The 16,874-nt window shown below is 36.2% G+C and overlaps 1 protein-coding gene across 1 annotated transcript in view; it reads left to right on the forward strand.

Annotated features, from left to right (window-relative positions):
- LRPPRC (leucine rich pentatricopeptide repeat containing) overlaps positions 1-16,874 on the forward strand; it is an 87,156-nt gene extending 70,282 nt beyond the window's left edge. The window contains exons 31-38 of the mRNA XM_064708981.1: positions 1,849-1,937; positions 5,141-5,345; positions 7,471-7,610; positions 7,773-7,888; positions 10,689-10,763; positions 12,305-12,389; positions 14,955-15,097; positions 16,383-16,874. Of these exons, the coding sequence (XP_064565051.1) occupies positions 1,849-1,937; positions 5,141-5,345; positions 7,471-7,610; positions 7,773-7,888; positions 10,689-10,763; positions 12,305-12,389; positions 14,955-15,097; positions 16,383-16,439 (910 nt within the window). The 3' untranslated portion in view covers positions 16,440-16,874. The remainder of the gene's footprint in view (positions 1-1,848; positions 1,938-5,140; positions 5,346-7,470; positions 7,611-7,772; positions 7,889-10,688; positions 10,764-12,304; positions 12,390-14,954; positions 15,098-16,382) is intronic.

A 16,874-nucleotide genomic window follows, 5' to 3' on the forward strand; every position in this document is an offset into this window, starting at 1 on the left:
AGTGATGGTGTGCATGCCTGTGATTGAGGACTAACAGATCTGTACAGCACACATTTCTGGATGCTACAGAATTTTTCCAGCCTCATACTAAAAAGAGATTGCTCTTACAAAGCCTAAATGTGTGGTCATCTGAAACTTGTGCAGCTCCTAATATTTTCATAAAATACAGGAAAGCTACCTTAATTTACATACAAATTACTCATTTTACTGTTTGAAGCCAAATTTGAAAGGTAAATAATACGTAGATAGTCTTACTGTGCACATTAGCATAGGCAACAAAATAACTACTTTTTAAATAATTTTAAAACATCCAATAACTTCAAAATATCCCTCTGTTACCTGAACTGAAAAACTTCCATGAGAAAGTGATGTGGGAGAAGTAAATAGCACTCCTACACTGCCTTTGAAAGAAACAAACACCAGGCATCCCAGAACATTACTGATCTCTTGGTCAACCCAAGTGTAGTTGCTTTCACATTCTAGAACTGTTTTCAGGAATATTTACTGCATTTAGTCCAAGAAGTTTTAAATAGAAATTTAGGAGTATTGGAATGATGGATTAGTTCTGTAATAGTAGCTAACATCTATTTAATCACACTAAAGATTGGAAGATTGGAGAAAGTAAATCCTTTGTTATATGTAATTTACAGTCTCATGCATGAATTGTTGACTTAAGGGCTTTGACAGATGGGACAAAGGGAAAAAAAAAAGGCGGAACTGAGCAGTGGGTGCTTAGGCAGGGATTAAGGGGATTGGTTGGGAGAGGAAGAAAATCCCGAGTCCAGTGACTGCATTTGTGAGCCTGGGAGGCTGAAAGTGACTGAGAGGATAGTCATATTGTGTGCAATGTGAAGGATTTTCTTGGGATTGAGGAGAACAATTTAGCAATGACCCTGCTTACCTCCCAATCCGCTCAGCCCCTAAGTTCAAGTAGGTAGGCTGCTCAGTTGTTTGCCACAAGATGATCACTGAGGTTTATCTTGATTGCTGATATGGTAAATGGCAATGCCCCCCTTTGCTCTGTGGAGATTTTGTAATCTAGAAATGAACATTTGTAAAGTTATCCTTCTATATTAAAAATGGGGCTTGGCTATATGTTATTTAGGAGCAGGAACATTTTGTAGTACAAGACCAATGTGATTGCTGGTTAGTCTCTCTTGACTAATTTCCAGAGTGTTAGCAAAGCTTTAGCAGGGTTACTGAAGTAAAGGCTGTCTTTGCTCTACTTACATGAAGTTTTGTATTACAGGAGACAAGCAATTGATAAGCGAAATACAATTTTAATGTGGCTAAGGCAGCAAATGTAGGATGTTCGCTTTAAAACCTGTATACATCTAGATGACAGAAATTTGAAAATTAATCAACCAAATGATATGGTGTTAGTTCATAATATGCTTTAGTTTATGTTTAAAATATACAGTGCTGAAAATAAATGTTTCATTTTTATTGCTGAAAGAATAGTTTTATATTTTATAATTATGGTGACTATTGAAAAAAGAAGAAAAAGTATCCAGCTTAGGATACAACAGAACAATGCAGGGCATGCAGTTATTTTAGTCATCTAATATGTCAGCATTCAAGAATCTGAACCGATTGTTTAAAAAAAATCTTGTACTTTGTTTCTTTTGTTGCTCACTTCCAACTTTGTCATCTGTCAGAATGCAAAAAAAAATTATCCTTCTATAACCATTGACAGGATAACACAAAAGCTGTCTCCAGGTCGATATTTTGCAGCAATATTTTTAACATACGAACAGTAGTTTTTATAATTTCACCTTGGTGCTCAACCATTTATTATCGTATCAGAAGCATGTCAGTAATTCCTTTCTAAATGTCTGCTTCTTTTAGTGCTGAGACCCACATCAAGGGCTTCACACTGAACAGTGCTGCCAGCAGCCTCCTCATCATATCGCAAGTTAGGCGGGATTATTTGAAAGGTATGTCACAATGCTTGACCTTTACGTCACATTAATGCCTCTGCAGATTTTTCTTGTAACGCCCTTCGAATACTTGGATAAAGGAGTCCATTTAGCAAATTACCTGCTTATCAAGAGCCTTTTGTGGTAGCTGAGAGACGTAAATTACTGTACATGCATTTATAATACAGCTTGAATATGAATGTACTTGTCATTTGACCACTTAGTCCAGTTTCCATTCCATTTAACACAAGATGGGTTTTCTTAAGATGAATCACAGCTCTTCAGACATGCAAAATTTGTGCTCCAGAACGAGAGAAAGTACAGGCTTTCAAGTGCGTTAAAATTCACAGCACAAGTCATTTTGCTTTGGAAATTAACATACTTTAGAGCATCTGAAACAATTCCCAGCAGTTGTTTCTTGCATATTGTGTTGGTTGTGTGAGATACCAGATGAGTTAAATTGACTGTTAAATGTGCATGATTGTGAACTAAATGATTATAATATTGATTTAAAAACTTAATCAAATACTTTTTAATAGTTCTCAATACCAACAGTAACAAAATACTCTGTTTGGTTTTCTTTTTAATGTAATGATGATAGTGAAGAAAATGGTGGCTGAAGAGTACGTAAGGGTACCCAACAAGATGGTGCATAAAGTTTACAGTTGTTTTATTTTAGTCCTCAGTATTGGCTGCTTTACAGCCTAGAGATCAGCTCCACAGAGTTATGTCCTACTTATGTAGTTGGGCTGTAGAAGTGTTGTGATGGAGGAAAACTCTGCATGCAGGTAGTTGTACATGCAGGGCAATGTCTTTTATCTACATGCAAGCCTAAGTACGGTGTTGATACATATTTTTGTCAGTACCTTTAAGCATTAAAGCAACTATATACAAATTCAGAAAATCCACTTTTGATTCTACCATCATTACATTTTAGTTAATTCCATCATACATAGCTGTGCTAGTAACTCATACCCATGTAACATCAGCTACATTAAGATACTCAAGATAAGCATTTAGACACATCTTCTCGCTTGTGCTCTTTGTTTCCTGTGGCTGATAAACCTGTCTTCTTCCTCATTCAGTCTCCAGTTTCATGTCATTGGCAGGTGTCACCCACTGAAGTATTTGTAATGAATGCCATTGCTCCTTTTGCTCTTGGCAGATCTTTTTTTGCTGCTTTCAAGGCCTTCACCTGACTTTCCTGTCTGGTTTTATTCTCATAACTCTTCTCTGCTTTTTTCTCTAATACGCCATAAATTTTACCAGTTCTTCCTGAATATTGCCCACGAAAAGTCTTCCCTTCTTCAGAACATCACTGGTACTTCTATATCCTGCTAGTCTCTTGCACTGGGGTTTTAGCTAGCATACTAAATCGTGTTACATCAACTCTCTTCTTTGTTGTACTCTAAAAATCTCACTTTTTGCACAATGTAAAGTTTCTCAATCTTGTGGAATTACATTACTTTGCAAAATTATATTTTCTTATATCTTGTGCATTGAACAAGCTTTATCTAACAATTTTATTGAATAGTCACACTTAATCCTTGTTTCTATTTTAATTTGAGATATACTACTTGTCTTTGTCTAAGTGAAGCCTTGAAAATGCAAGTTACTGAGTATTTCAGCCATACAGGTCATTTTCTAAGGGTCACAGATTACCCAAAACATTTTGGCATGGTGTTTTTGTAGTCTTTTGTTGGTTAGGTCCATTTGACCTACATCCTGTGATGGCTTTCACTTGTGTAAAACCTGCTTGCATTTTACCACTTACATACCTCATTTAGCTGATCAGCATTCTTTGCTGTGTAATGTGGTGCAGTTAGAAGGTTTTCTGGAGGTACTAAAGTGTCCTCCTAAGAGCTCTGATATCTTCTAGCAAGAACTTGGTAAGAACCAGGTTACTTTAAAGAGTCAGAACTTGAGTTTGGTGGTAGGAAATTTGCAGAGTTTGTAGAAGTTTATTTTGAAAGATGCATGGTTGGTTTCCACAAGCATATTCCACCTGCAGCATTAACCCACTATGCTACTAGTACCTTACTTCTTGCGGTAGTTGTGCACATATGCAGCTTTCAAATCTTTCTCTGTCCTTGTTCTTGAGAAGGCTGGTTGCACTCTGTGCTAGAGGGAGGCCCACACCTAGTTAGGAGAGAATTTGAACTTGGCATGTCTTCTGAGATTACTTGTTAAATGTTGTGAATCTTCCTTCCCCCCATGTATTGCTCCTTATTTTCCCTAAAAAGAAGAATATGGGGCAGGAAAAAAAAAACTTCCTGTAAAGGAAGCCTAAGCATAAAGGATGTTTTTTGCTTCCTCTCCTGTAAAGGGTAGTGCTTGATTTCTGCAGTACCTGCATATTGAATTGGAATGGCAATGCTGTGGAGTTCATGTGGGTGTATGTTATGCTAGGAGTGTTATCCCTTGGTATTATAATTATCATCTGTGATTAATCCTGCCTGTGCTGGTGAGGAATAAGAGATTTTTACCAGAGGGGCATGTCTTTCTGTGTGTGTTTGCTCATGGATAACATAAACTGACAAGAATTCTGCTAGGAGAAAAGAGGGTGACTTCATCAGCTGTGGGTTTGGGGAATTTTTGGCAGATGGACAGGAGATTGACCTTGTGTGTTTTTAACATGTAATTGCTATAATCTTAGGAGTTTCTGAGGTAAGGTTGAGTTCTTGGTTTTGGTTCTTGCAAGGAAACTTGTATCCCATAATTCTATTTAAAAATTAAATTTGGGGAAGCAAAGCTTTCATGCACACTTAAAAAGAGAAATCTCAGTATTGTAATTCATCAGTTTCTGTAATGGATACATTTTTAGGCTATATTTATTCTTAAATATATGACAGTTTTTGTTTTTAGTAAAGGAAATTGATTGTGGTTTGGGGAAGAAAAGAGTCACGACTTCAAAATCATAAGAGAGGATGTTTATGACACACCTGCTTTCCTTGAGCTGGTTAAAAACAAATTATTTCAATGTTGAAAGTAGCTTAATACTTCTTATTATGAGATATTACAGCCTTTCAACCTAAATTATTGTTGAAAGTTTTTGTTTGTGTATATGTATTCAAGTTAGAATTCACTCTAGTGATTGCAGGGCTTAAAGAATTTTTTTTTCTGTACTTATTTTTAATGGGTAGGATTAATGATACCAGCAGCATGGTGCTTTCTGAACTAAAGTCAGATTTCTATTTCCCTTACTTCTTTACCATTGTTAGATGCCTTGGCTGTTTTAAAAGGAATGCTTGACAGTGGTGTGTTGCCTACTAGAGCAGCAGCTACTGCTCTCATTCAGGCCCTGGCAGAAAAAGGAGATGTAAAGAGCCTGCAAGTACTTGAAAACATCCTGGGAGACGTCACCAAATCCATTCGTTTACCTGACTCACTAATCTCTAATGCAATTGCATTGGCTCATACAAAAAGGTAAGTATTTCTAGGACTGTGTATTTAATTCTTTTCTGCAATGTGCTGGGAAATCTCTTGTATTATCCATTTCATTCTGTTTCCATTTTTACAGTGTCCCAGATGTTGACATTCTAGTTGAGTGTAGTGTGCAGTTCTGTTCTGGTATTGTCTCCCATACGAATTTGGGGTTGGAAATTTAATGAAATAGACATATAATAACTGTGAAGCATTAAGGTCTTTTTTTGTGCTGTAATTTGATACCTTTGTTCCAATGTGCATGTAAAGTGTTTCCTCGGTGTTAGATCAAAAGCTCTATGAAGTCTGAAGGTAAAATGGAATTACTTCATCAAACATAGCACCCAGAGATTATATATTTATATACATATATATATGTATGTATGTATGTGTATATATTACATTAAAAGCTCTATGAAATCTGAAGGTAAAATGGAATTACTTCATCAAACATAGCACCCAGAGATTATATAAATATGTATTAAATATATGTGTATATATATATAGTTGTTGTTTGTTGGAAAGAAAAATCTACTACCTTTTCCAGCAGTTGAAATGGCAATATATTCTTGAATTCTTATTGTCTTTACCTTCAAAATGTGAAAGCCAGATGTATCTGTGGAGTGAGGTCTTTCCAGTAAGAGCTAAAACAGCTTGACTGATGCTTTAGGCCACAGTTTAGTTATCATAGTTATCCCCACACTTCCTGGTATCCTGTGATTCAGCCGTTTGTTCAGTATTGTGCTCTGTGTGCATTTCTGGTTCAGTTGTTACATTGGTACTGTGCTGGTTTATCCTTTGTGTGTAAAACTGCCTGAGGAAGCACCTGGAGGAGAGAGGGCAAGGTCAGCTTCTCCACTACACTTTGCAGGGAGCAGTCTTCAGGAATCCTACATCTTCTGTTGTTTTATTTCAAACTAGTTTTGTTGGGTGGGCCTCCTGTGCCTGGCTTGGCAGGAAAGCTGTAGAGCTCTGTAGTACATCACAGATTCCTGGTTGCCTCAGGCATGCCAGGCCACAGGGAGCAGATCCCAGTGGTCCTTGGCACACAGCTCTAGTGCCTGGACTTGAACGTAAATGAAATGCTTCAGATGGGAGAGACACTTCATTATTTGTGTTATAATACGCCTATTTTCCTGTATTTCCATGTCATAAAAGTGTTGCAAAATCAGGCTCGGCTCTTAAGATGGAGTTTGATGACAAGGATAAATAAATAAATTTGCATGCAGGTAGAGCACCAACTTTTCCCATACCAAAACTAACTTGATGTATGAAAAGACTGAGCAGTGTAAATAATATGCACCCTATATATTCTTAAATACCTTGTAATATCTATCTTTATAACTCTGAAAAACAGAGTCTTACTGATATTTCCAATACAATGTTCATTTATTGGTAGTTCTGTGTTTCTGATTCAGTTTTCAAAGCATTTTTTGTAGCTTTTACATGTGCTGCATTGCTGCTTCACCTAAAAGCATTCGTTGTGCTCAGTCTTCTTTTTAAATTTAATTAGATTTTACAGTGGACTGGTAAGAGATGTTGTCATTTGAACTTTTTAGAATGCTGGAAGTAGAGTTTACACTTTGGTGAACACTTCTTGAATTATTTTATTAACATTTGCTATATTTAAGCCTTAAGATTAAAAGCAAATAGATGTAATGACCAAATGACATTTAGTATTGTCTTTTGCATCCAAAAGGGCAGGAATGGAAAAATCAGGTAAATAATTAATTACATTGCATAAAAATACTTAAGTTGCATGCATTAATTATTCAGATACCCTCTGTTAATGTTTAGATTTTGCCTTCTAGATTTGCAGGATGCATTTTCCTAAAGCAGAGTGCTGAACTCTTCTTTCTTAATGAGGAATAAAGTGTGTCCAAAATACATAACTTTGCATAGGTCAAAGGCCATTTAAAGTGACTTATTAATTGATTTATTCATTTAGTCATAAATTGTTTCACGTTTACAATATCTGAGCAAATATTTTTTTTGGTCAATGTGTTTTCATCAGCTACTCCTGGTAAATAGAAGCTTGATGTAGAAAACAAAAACTTCATTTTAATTGCTTCTTTAGGTTTAGAAATCTTGATTTCAGAAACTGAGCCAGTTCGATCTCTTTTCCTAGCAATGACCTTGATGCTGCTGTGAAATACCTTGAGCCTCTGCTTATCTCTGGTGCACAGAATCCTGATCAAGCTGTCAGAAGTATTTCCTATTTGTTAAGAAAGGTGTCTGAGGAAGGATTAGAACCAGCTTTGGAAAAATGTAAGTTAATTGCAATGATATTTAAATATTCTGACTCGACAGAGGTGTTATGAAAGAGCTATTACACATAAAACTTGCTCAGTCAGCATAAATCATGCCTGTGAAGTTTGCAAAAGCAGCTTTTCAATGCAAGCCTTTCCTCATGTTCCCATCATTTTGCAGTTGGTGCGATGGCAGAACGAGTGGCCAGTCAGTGTGGAATGTACAGACCTGTCACAGATCTTTTCCTTCAGTACATCACTGCAGGCAGAGTGGATGATGCCAGATCGTTGATACAGGTAATGACATAACAAGAGGAACAGAAATGCTTAGAGCTCTCCAAAGGTTAACTGAGAAATTGTCACAAAATGATGTTGTGCAGCTGCTGGGATGCATTTGAATTACAGTGTGAGTAGCAGTGCACCCTTTACACTAAACCATGGGCTCGTGCTCTAGTGCTGAGGGTAGCAGTGCATGCCAGAGTCAGGGCTGGTTTTTATCTTCCAGTAACATGAAGGGAATAAAGGAAGTATTTGTATATTGCACATATTTTTTCTCCAAGTTCTCTGTTAGATGTCAGTTGCTTCTTGCAAACCATTTCCTTGAAACTTCTCACCTAATTTCCTAAGTGCTGTAAACACGATATCTTACAGCTGTACAGTTTGCAAAACAAGCAGGCAATAATTGCTTGTCATGGACTTCACTTGGCTGTAATATTGTATATATTGTATTCAGGGTTGATTAAGAGCTGAATTTGCTTTCTAGTTGTCACAGATGCATTAAACCCCAAATGTTGGTCTCTGGGTCACAGTCTCAGCTGAGTTAGGAATTGAGACAGCTGCATTTGTGCCATTTGTGCCAAGCTAAAGACAAGCCAAGCAAGAGGTGGGATGAGCTGTGGGTGCTGGGAGCAGGCTCTGTCAGGAGGCTCATCCAAGCAGGTGACAGTCCAGCAGTCAGACTGATGTGTGCATAGCTCCTGCCTCAAATCAGGGCCTCTTATCATCTCCTGATAGTGCATGCTACTCTTTACCAGTGCCTAAGTATTTTAAATTCTTAAAGAAAAAGCTCTGCTTCATCCATGACATATTTTATCATATTCCAAGACACTACCAACAAAGCTGTTCTGTTACTTCTGCTGCAGTGTGAGGGTGTATTCCTTGTAATTCCCTTACTTTGTGCAGGGCTTTACCTAACTGGTGATCTGAATATTAAATGAAAAGGAGACTACAATTTTGCCATAAAACCCTCTTGCTATATAAAGGTTTTTTTTGCCATAAACCCCATCTTGCCATCAAAATGCAAAAAATTCTCGCGTTATTCCACTCTTTCTGATTTGTTGATTGCTCTTTGCTTGACATGGAATGAGTAAATGAAAATTGGGTACTTTTTCTTCTTTTGTGAAGATAAGGTTTTTTTCATTTTTAAGTAAAATGATACTATTCCTAAAATTTTCCAGAACATGGAATAATATACATATATATATTCCTGAAACTTGTTACAAGAGCATCTAACTGGTAGAATTAAATTAATGGCTCTATAGCATACTTGAAATACCCTTGTATACATTGTATCTTAATGGACTATTTAAAAATACCTTGTTATAAGTGGATATTTACAGGTAATCTTGAGTTGGAACTTCTGTGTCTAGGAGAAAAAATAGGGGATTTTATGGGTCAGCAAAAACTTTGAGCTGGGTTAAACATTTATGACTGCTATGTGGATCAAGTGTTTCACTAATAGGAATCCACCAGCTGGAGGATAGGAATAGTCACTCTGCATTGTTATATTTTGGAAATTAAACAACAATCTAAATAAGCTACTTTGCTTGTAATCTAAAATATTAGTATATGCATGAAGACTCCATGGTTTCAGAAATGCATCTAAGAGTCTATATAAAAGTTTATGGAGCAGCTGCAGTGTCTGTTACTGTCTGGAGGGAGAATGCTTTTACTGATGAGAGTCGGAAGGGATTTGATATTTCAGCATGAAAGGGAGCTGTGGATAATGTTTCTCAAACTAGACTCTTTCCTCTCAGAGCAGTTACTGGCAGTAGGTGGGAATGGCTAGAACTGGTAACAAAATATTGCAAGTTTCTCTCATCAGTGTTTTGCCCCTATTCAGCACCATAAAGCCATTTCTTGTCTGTTTGCCTAAAGAAGGGAACCTTCACACCTTTTCACCTGGAATGTAAAGAGTTGTAAACATATTACTTATTCAGAATATTCATAATGACATAACCCAAATTTTCTTGTTTGCAAATGTCTACAGTATTAGTTGAATATAGGAAAATCGTGGTATGTGTTTTCATATGCACAATATTCTCTTTTTCCTGTGCATTTTGGTACTGATATCACACAGCCAGTAAAAAAAGCTACACTCTGCATTTCTAAGAGTTCTGACACTGACATCTTTGAGGAACACACACTTCATATTGTCTTGTATATTTTATTTTGTCCTTGTTTCTAAAGTAAGATCAATTTTTGATTTTTATCTGGTCTGTCTCAAACTTTTTTAAGTTCAACTTCTCTTTCTCAAACCCTGTCTATTGCAGTTAAAGCCTTTTATAAAATAGAGAGATTGAAATCAGTCCTTTGTATGCATAAGTGTAGGTAATTATACTTTAAAGAGAACTTGCTTTGTACATTTTAATTTTTATAAAGAAACGAGCAGTTATCTCCCTGACACCTTATTAAATGTATAATTAACCTTATGATCCCTAGCTCACTTGTGAATGCTTGGCAGTATAATTGGAGAGGAATAGTGTTTCTCTTTTTCATTCTTTTGCAGTCCTAAACCTCGTTTTTGTGGTATATTTGAAGTATTAGTTTAATTCTTTCCCCTATTGTTTTAAACAAACTTTATCCCTACCATTTAAAAAATGTTTACCAGTGAAGTGCATTAAATGAACTTGATTTGTGGTTGGTTTTTGGTTTTCTTGTCAACCTAATATTCAATTATTTACCTTATAAATTGGTAATATGTTAGTTAACAATGTTAATTGTTTTAAGCATCTGTAATTGGAAATTTTCACCTTGGTAATTTTGTTTAACAGTAACCTACTTATGTCTGCTACATTAATCATTTCTTTGTCTTCAGAGGTGGGGTGGAATAGTTCAGGAGAAGAGAACTTTGGGGCGTTTTTTGGCTAGATCAGCATCTCAACCTGGACAGGTACAATATTTTTTTCCTGTATACAATTTCATATGTTGCAAAATACTATTTCATCAACCTTTGTTAAAGTGTTTCGAACTTCACAGTTGACGGCTTTACTGGGTTTCTTGAGGAGGGGGGAGGTTAATTTGCAGAGCTGGTTATATTTAAAGAACAGTTGACATTATGGAGCATGATGGAAAGGAGGGTGTCCTTAATACTTTTCTATTGTTTTGGTTATTTCCTGCATTTTCCATGTTACACTGTACATCCTACAAACATTGGGCTTAGAATGTTTTACTGCATTATCCAGTTCAGTATCACAACCTGAAAGTCCTTATTTTATTTGCTACATTGTACAAATACAAATGCAAGTTAAAACCTCAGCCTCTCTGATGATAAAATGCCTCTGTCTTTACATTAAAAGACACATTTCATATTACTTGTTATGGTGGTTTGGACATGTATCTACTTGGAGCATCTGTTTAAGATTCCTGGCTTTGTCCTCATTCCCTGTAATTTGAAATGCTGTTTGTATGCTTGCTCTACTCCTATCCCTCCCTCCTCCTATTGCCCCCTTAAAGTAAACAAAATAACCCCAAAACAACTAAAATACAAATCCAAAGGCCAACAAAGAAACTCCAACCCACACAAAAAAGCCTTAGAATGCACTAAAAAAATCAAACCCCCACCCCTCAAACCCGACATTGAACAACAACCAAAGAACCCTGAAATATACACCCAAGCAAAACCATATGGATTTCTCTTTCATAGAGGAGCAGCATCAGGAACATCTAGCACACAAACTAGAATAATTTTTTTTTCAAATGAGTCAAATGCACATTTATATTTTGTGGGAATTGCCATTAAATACTAGTAGATTTAAAGTTCATCTCTTGAAGTGATGATGATAAATACAATGTGATAAACATTGTTTGGTGTCTATAAAAGGAACTAAAAATGTGTAAGTTTCTCAGCCCATCAAGCTGAAATTTTACTAACACATCAAAGTTGGTAGTGTGTGATAAAGACGTTCTTCATTTCAGTAAACTGCTTTTAATTTAAAACCTAAAAATTTTTGAAACTGCAATCAGAGGCTGAGGGAAGGAGGTTCTAAATTTAAGCACATCAGTTAGTGATCCGACTCCTTTTAAGCATTGATCATTGCTGCCATTGACCTCTGCGTCATTGAAGGATGCTGAGTGTTTTGCAGTTTTCCTTAATTGGTTGTAATCCTGCCATATTCTTATTGATACATTACATTAATTGTCTACATGAAGAAAAAACAAGACACTAATGTTTAGGATTCTTGAGTATAGATTTTAGATCTGTATTGCATTAGTTGTGTTTTGTGCTTAATTGCTTTTACAATTTCATATCTGCAAAATTTTGGGAAGGAAATTATTATATATACTTCGAGTCACACAGTCTTTTCTTTGTTACCAGTACAGTTTACTTCACTTTAAAACTGTGCAATCACTGTTCTGAATTTGGTGACTTCATTTTGTTCTTTAAGATTTCAAGTTCATGGGGTTTTTTTGTATGTGAATTAAATCTCACAGGCAAAGAGGATTGAGGCGCTTGTGGAACTGATTCCTGAGCATCTTGATCCAGCAGTGGTGTACCGGTACCTCTTGAGATGTTATGGTAAGCAATGCTCCTTGGAACAGTGTTTTAGTGAGAGCTCTGGAGACATTCAGAAAGGTCATGCAAGCCCTTACTTTACAGTTCAAGTCATAAAGAGGTGCAGGGGTTATCAGAGGTTTTTCTTGTTTCAGTCTGTTGGGTTTGTATGCTGTCCTGGCTGTTAGGATCAAAGAGCTACCAGCTGACACAAGCCATGAATCCTTTACTTAGAGCCTTAAGTAGAGGCTTCACAGAATAAGAAAGAATCCATCCTAACCCATGGGGGAAAATGCTGTAGAAATGAATGACTTTTAAAATGAATTTAGCTTTTTTCCCCCCAAAACATGTAGTAATATTGGTTCCTTTTATGTGTGCATTTGTATGTTTCAAAATCATAAGTGATTTGTTCAATCAGTAATGTGAAACGATCTTATTGTTATTAGTGGAAATTATTTATACATCTTATAATGTAGCCAAAGTTAGTATTCCAGATGTCTGCATTTGAATTTACATAAATAGTTGAAATATTTATCAGTTCTCTTTATAGCTGAAGTCAGAAGAGACCCGTCTAAAAAAGTCAAGTTTTTTGTTTATGCATGTTTATTTGCAAGGCTCACTCTTGAAAAACCAGGACAAACAGCTCCTATGGCAACACTGGCATCTCTGTGCTGTAGAGTCCTTTGCCTTTTGTACTCTGATACTGTCCTCCAGTTTTATAACAGGGAGTAAATCCTTTTCACATGTGTTACAAGCAAAACAGAACAAGGACAGAAGCCTTTGTGTACCAGTCTATCACAGAGGAGATAAATAGGAATAATTAGGTAAAACACTTCAAACACTTCAAAGATATGGTGTTAAAGGAATACAAACATACTTATTTGAATCAAGTTGTAGAAGTGCTGTGATTGTTATCTAACTTAGAAAATTTGCTTGCTTAGTAATATTGCAAAGAGCAATCTCTACCAAAATTGTTTAGCCCTGTAACAGATAGGTTCAGGTTCACAGCAGGGTATGTTTTTTAACATGTTTTCATAAAACAAAAAATTGCCCTTTTGTCACCAGCACTGTACTTGCTGCTTTATGCTGTCGTTAGTCCTCTGCTGCTTTAACTTGAGTAAAAATTCTGTAATTAAGCAAAGCTTTTCACCATCCTTCCTAACTGCATGATGGTAGAGCAGTTTCATAAAGAGATTGCTGAGAATCAGTCACTTGCCCTGCTGCACCCACAACAGTGGTTGGAGTGTATTGAACAGTGAAGCTGCCCTCTGTATGAACAGATGCTTGCTGTACTCTCTTCAGGCACAGATGTACCTGGTTCCTAGCAGGTTCTAGAGGAGACACTCAGTACCAGCATGAAGAGTTTTAAAAGCTGTTCCCAGGTCATTCTGTGCAAGCATCTTACCCAAATGAGACATTGATCATTTGACCATTAAAGGAATCATCAGCAAAATATTTAGCACAACTGAAAAATGAGAAGGCTTAGATTGTGCTCTAGCTATGAGGGGTAGAAATAAGATCTTTTAAATAAAAGTTGCTGGGTTTTTTAATTTTAAAGTTACTACTAAGCTTTCAAACATGCTTTCTTGTTTTGCACCAAATCCAACCCTGTATTAACATTAATTTCTTCACTCAAAAATTTTCTCCTTTCAGGCCATTGTTATTTTTAATTAGAAAAGGCTATGAAACATGGCAGAGGATTGTTATTACCACAATTGGTAACTGTTTCTAATTAACAAAAAAATGGGCAAATAAAACTATAATTGTTTGTGTTTAGCAAAGATATGGTAGAACATAGATCACAGCTGAAAGAAGCTTGATCATCTGTCAGGCATCCATGATGGAACAAATAAAAGGACCTTTACTCCTGTCCTTGTCCTGAGATGAGATCCACTGCCAGGGCTAGCTTTCCTTCAGTCTGGTGAGATGCACAATCCTTTGCTGTACACCTTTTAGAAAAAAGAAATATGTAAAATCACAATTGTGTGGTCCGTTAAATGCAATCTAAGTATTAGCTCTTTTTGTTGGTGTTTCCCATACAATAAATCTATTTTAAAGTTGTAGAAAGTTAACAATTTCTGTGCTTTCATTAAGCTGTCATTTCCTGCAGTTTTTGCAGTAGCCTCCCACATTAAAAAAGGAGCTCAGCCACTTGCCAGATGTGAGTGGGAAGCTCTTTCTCATGAGAAAGGGACACAGGCTATCCATTTCTGCACAAAGCTTTTTTTTTCCTTTATGAACCACTGCTTTTATAGCTCCTGTGGTTGCGAAGATGATGTTTCCAAATGTGAACAAGTAAAACCTGAGACAGCTTCCATACTGCAGGTGTTTGTGTTCTCCCTCCCAGGCAACAGAATGAGTTTAACTGGACATGATGGCTTCCTTGGTGTTTACAAGGTGCTAGGAACTGTTGTACTGCTTCTAGGACCCTGGGGACAGCAGTGAAACTGTCAGGGGTCGCTTCAGTTTCATCCCAATGCTTCTCAAACAAATGTCTGAGCAGCAGTCGATGGTTAAGCATGAGTGAAAACAGGTGGAAAGAGAAACAAGTAACCATTGAGATTTTTTGGGTTCTGTTTTTTTCCTCAGAATTGGATGGGGATGTTGCTTCTGTAAAGGCTACGTACGAGAAAGCAAAAGCGAAGAATGTAGAGCTGCACGAGATCTCTTTGAAATCTTTAGCAACTTTTCTGAAGAAAGTAGGAGAGCCTGTCCCTTTCACTGAACCCCCTGTGAGTATTTCCTAATTAAGAAATAGAGCTGCAGACTTGTGTATGTTCAATATTAATAAAACAAATTGCATGAATAGTTACATAGGGACTAGGACTCTGCAGACATTCCTCAAAGGAGGTAATGTGTGAAGTCCTGGGTGTTGTGGGAGCTGTGGTAATCTTGCATTGGATTTGACTTGAGGAAATAAAACCCCTTGGGGCCTATGATATTTAAACTGCCTCCTTATCAGGCACTCATCTACAGGTGTACCTTTATCAAATCTCCTTGGGGCATTTTTCTAAGCAATTGGACTTGAAAAGGCATGCAGAAATTGTTCTTCAGTAACAATTAATGGCTTCTAGTTTTCATTAATTAGTGTTTTGTGTCTAGTATAAGTTGCTGAGCTAGTAAGATGGAATTTTAGAACTGTAGGAATTATTTTTCTGTTGCAGCTTTGCTTCTAGCTGCCCTGCCAAGATACCTATGCAACTGTGCAAAAACATATTACTTGAGGGTGACAAACAGCACGATATTAAATCTGTGAAGATTGCAAATAGTTCTGCATCATTCCTTTGACTAATAGTTTACCAGTACCATTTTTGCTAAGCAGATTTTGAAGACATTCTCTTTTCCATTCCCTAAGCAAACCTTTTATTGCAATTTTCTCACCACTTTTTATACTCTAAAAAAAAGTTCTGTAATTTGGTGAAGACTGGCTATATACTGTTTCTCTATATTGCTTCATGATAAATGTGATTTTTTAATTTGGAAAGAGTTGGAGAAAATTTTGGTGCAAAATATTTAGTTTATTCTTTCCGTGATTATGGTGGTTTTTTTCTGCAGCTTTACAGAGTTTATAGTCTGAATTTTTGTTTGGACTTTAAATTTAAAACATGGAATGTCTGTTTCTTATATGTAGCTAGTGAAAATAAGAGTGTTTTTTCCAAGTCACTGGAATGATTCATTCCATGTTCAATTTTTCTCTAATGCAGCTTGGTCTTTAAAAATGTTTCAATTTTTTTGACACAATTACAGATTGAAGTTAAAAAGTATTTTCATTTTAAAATGAAATTGATTATATTATTGCATTTAGTAATAGAAGCTTCATTATGCATTTTTGGCAAGGTTTTCCTTTTCCTTTTATTCACTCTCTCTGGTATTTCTCCTAATTATACAGACTTCAATACAGATCTAGTTTTGCATGACAGAGAATAATAGATTTTGTCAGGACGTGAGACTTTGTTCAGAATTAGTAACTTCTCAGCTGAAACAAGGTTGAACTTATTTATTCCACTCTGTTTATAGGAGTCTCTCAAGGTCTATGTGGAAAAATGGAGGAATAGAAGATCGGCAGCATCATGAACAGACGGTTTTATGATTTAGTTGTTTATGAAATTGTTTAAATACTACACTCAATAAAAACTTTAAAAAGCATGTTATGTGTAATTTTTAATTTAAATCTGTGATTAACATCACTTTCCGTAACTGCAGTTGATAGAAACATTTATTAATGGAAATGCTGTTAAAATTGCTAATGAAGTAAGGTGCAGCCCTGTGAGATATTTCCATTTTGATGTATGATCTGCTGTAAACTCAACTGGTTTTTTGCCCCTGTTGATTTGCCAGATATATGTATATCAAGAAAGTTGCTAGAGAGGTACAGAACTGTAACTGAAGGAGACTGTCTTGTCCTTGTTCTTTGCCTGGTCACTGTACTTTGGGGTGAAAATATGAGGGTGAAGAACATCTTCAGGATTCAGCTGTATCTGCACAGAAAATAAACAATTTTTTAAAGTC

This window comes from Zonotrichia leucophrys, chromosome 3 (genome assembly GCF_028769735.1).
Source record: "Zonotrichia leucophrys gambelii isolate GWCS_2022_RI chromosome 3, RI_Zleu_2.0, whole genome shotgun sequence".
Classification (NCBI taxonomy): domain Eukaryota; kingdom Metazoa; phylum Chordata; class Aves; order Passeriformes; family Passerellidae; genus Zonotrichia; species Zonotrichia leucophrys.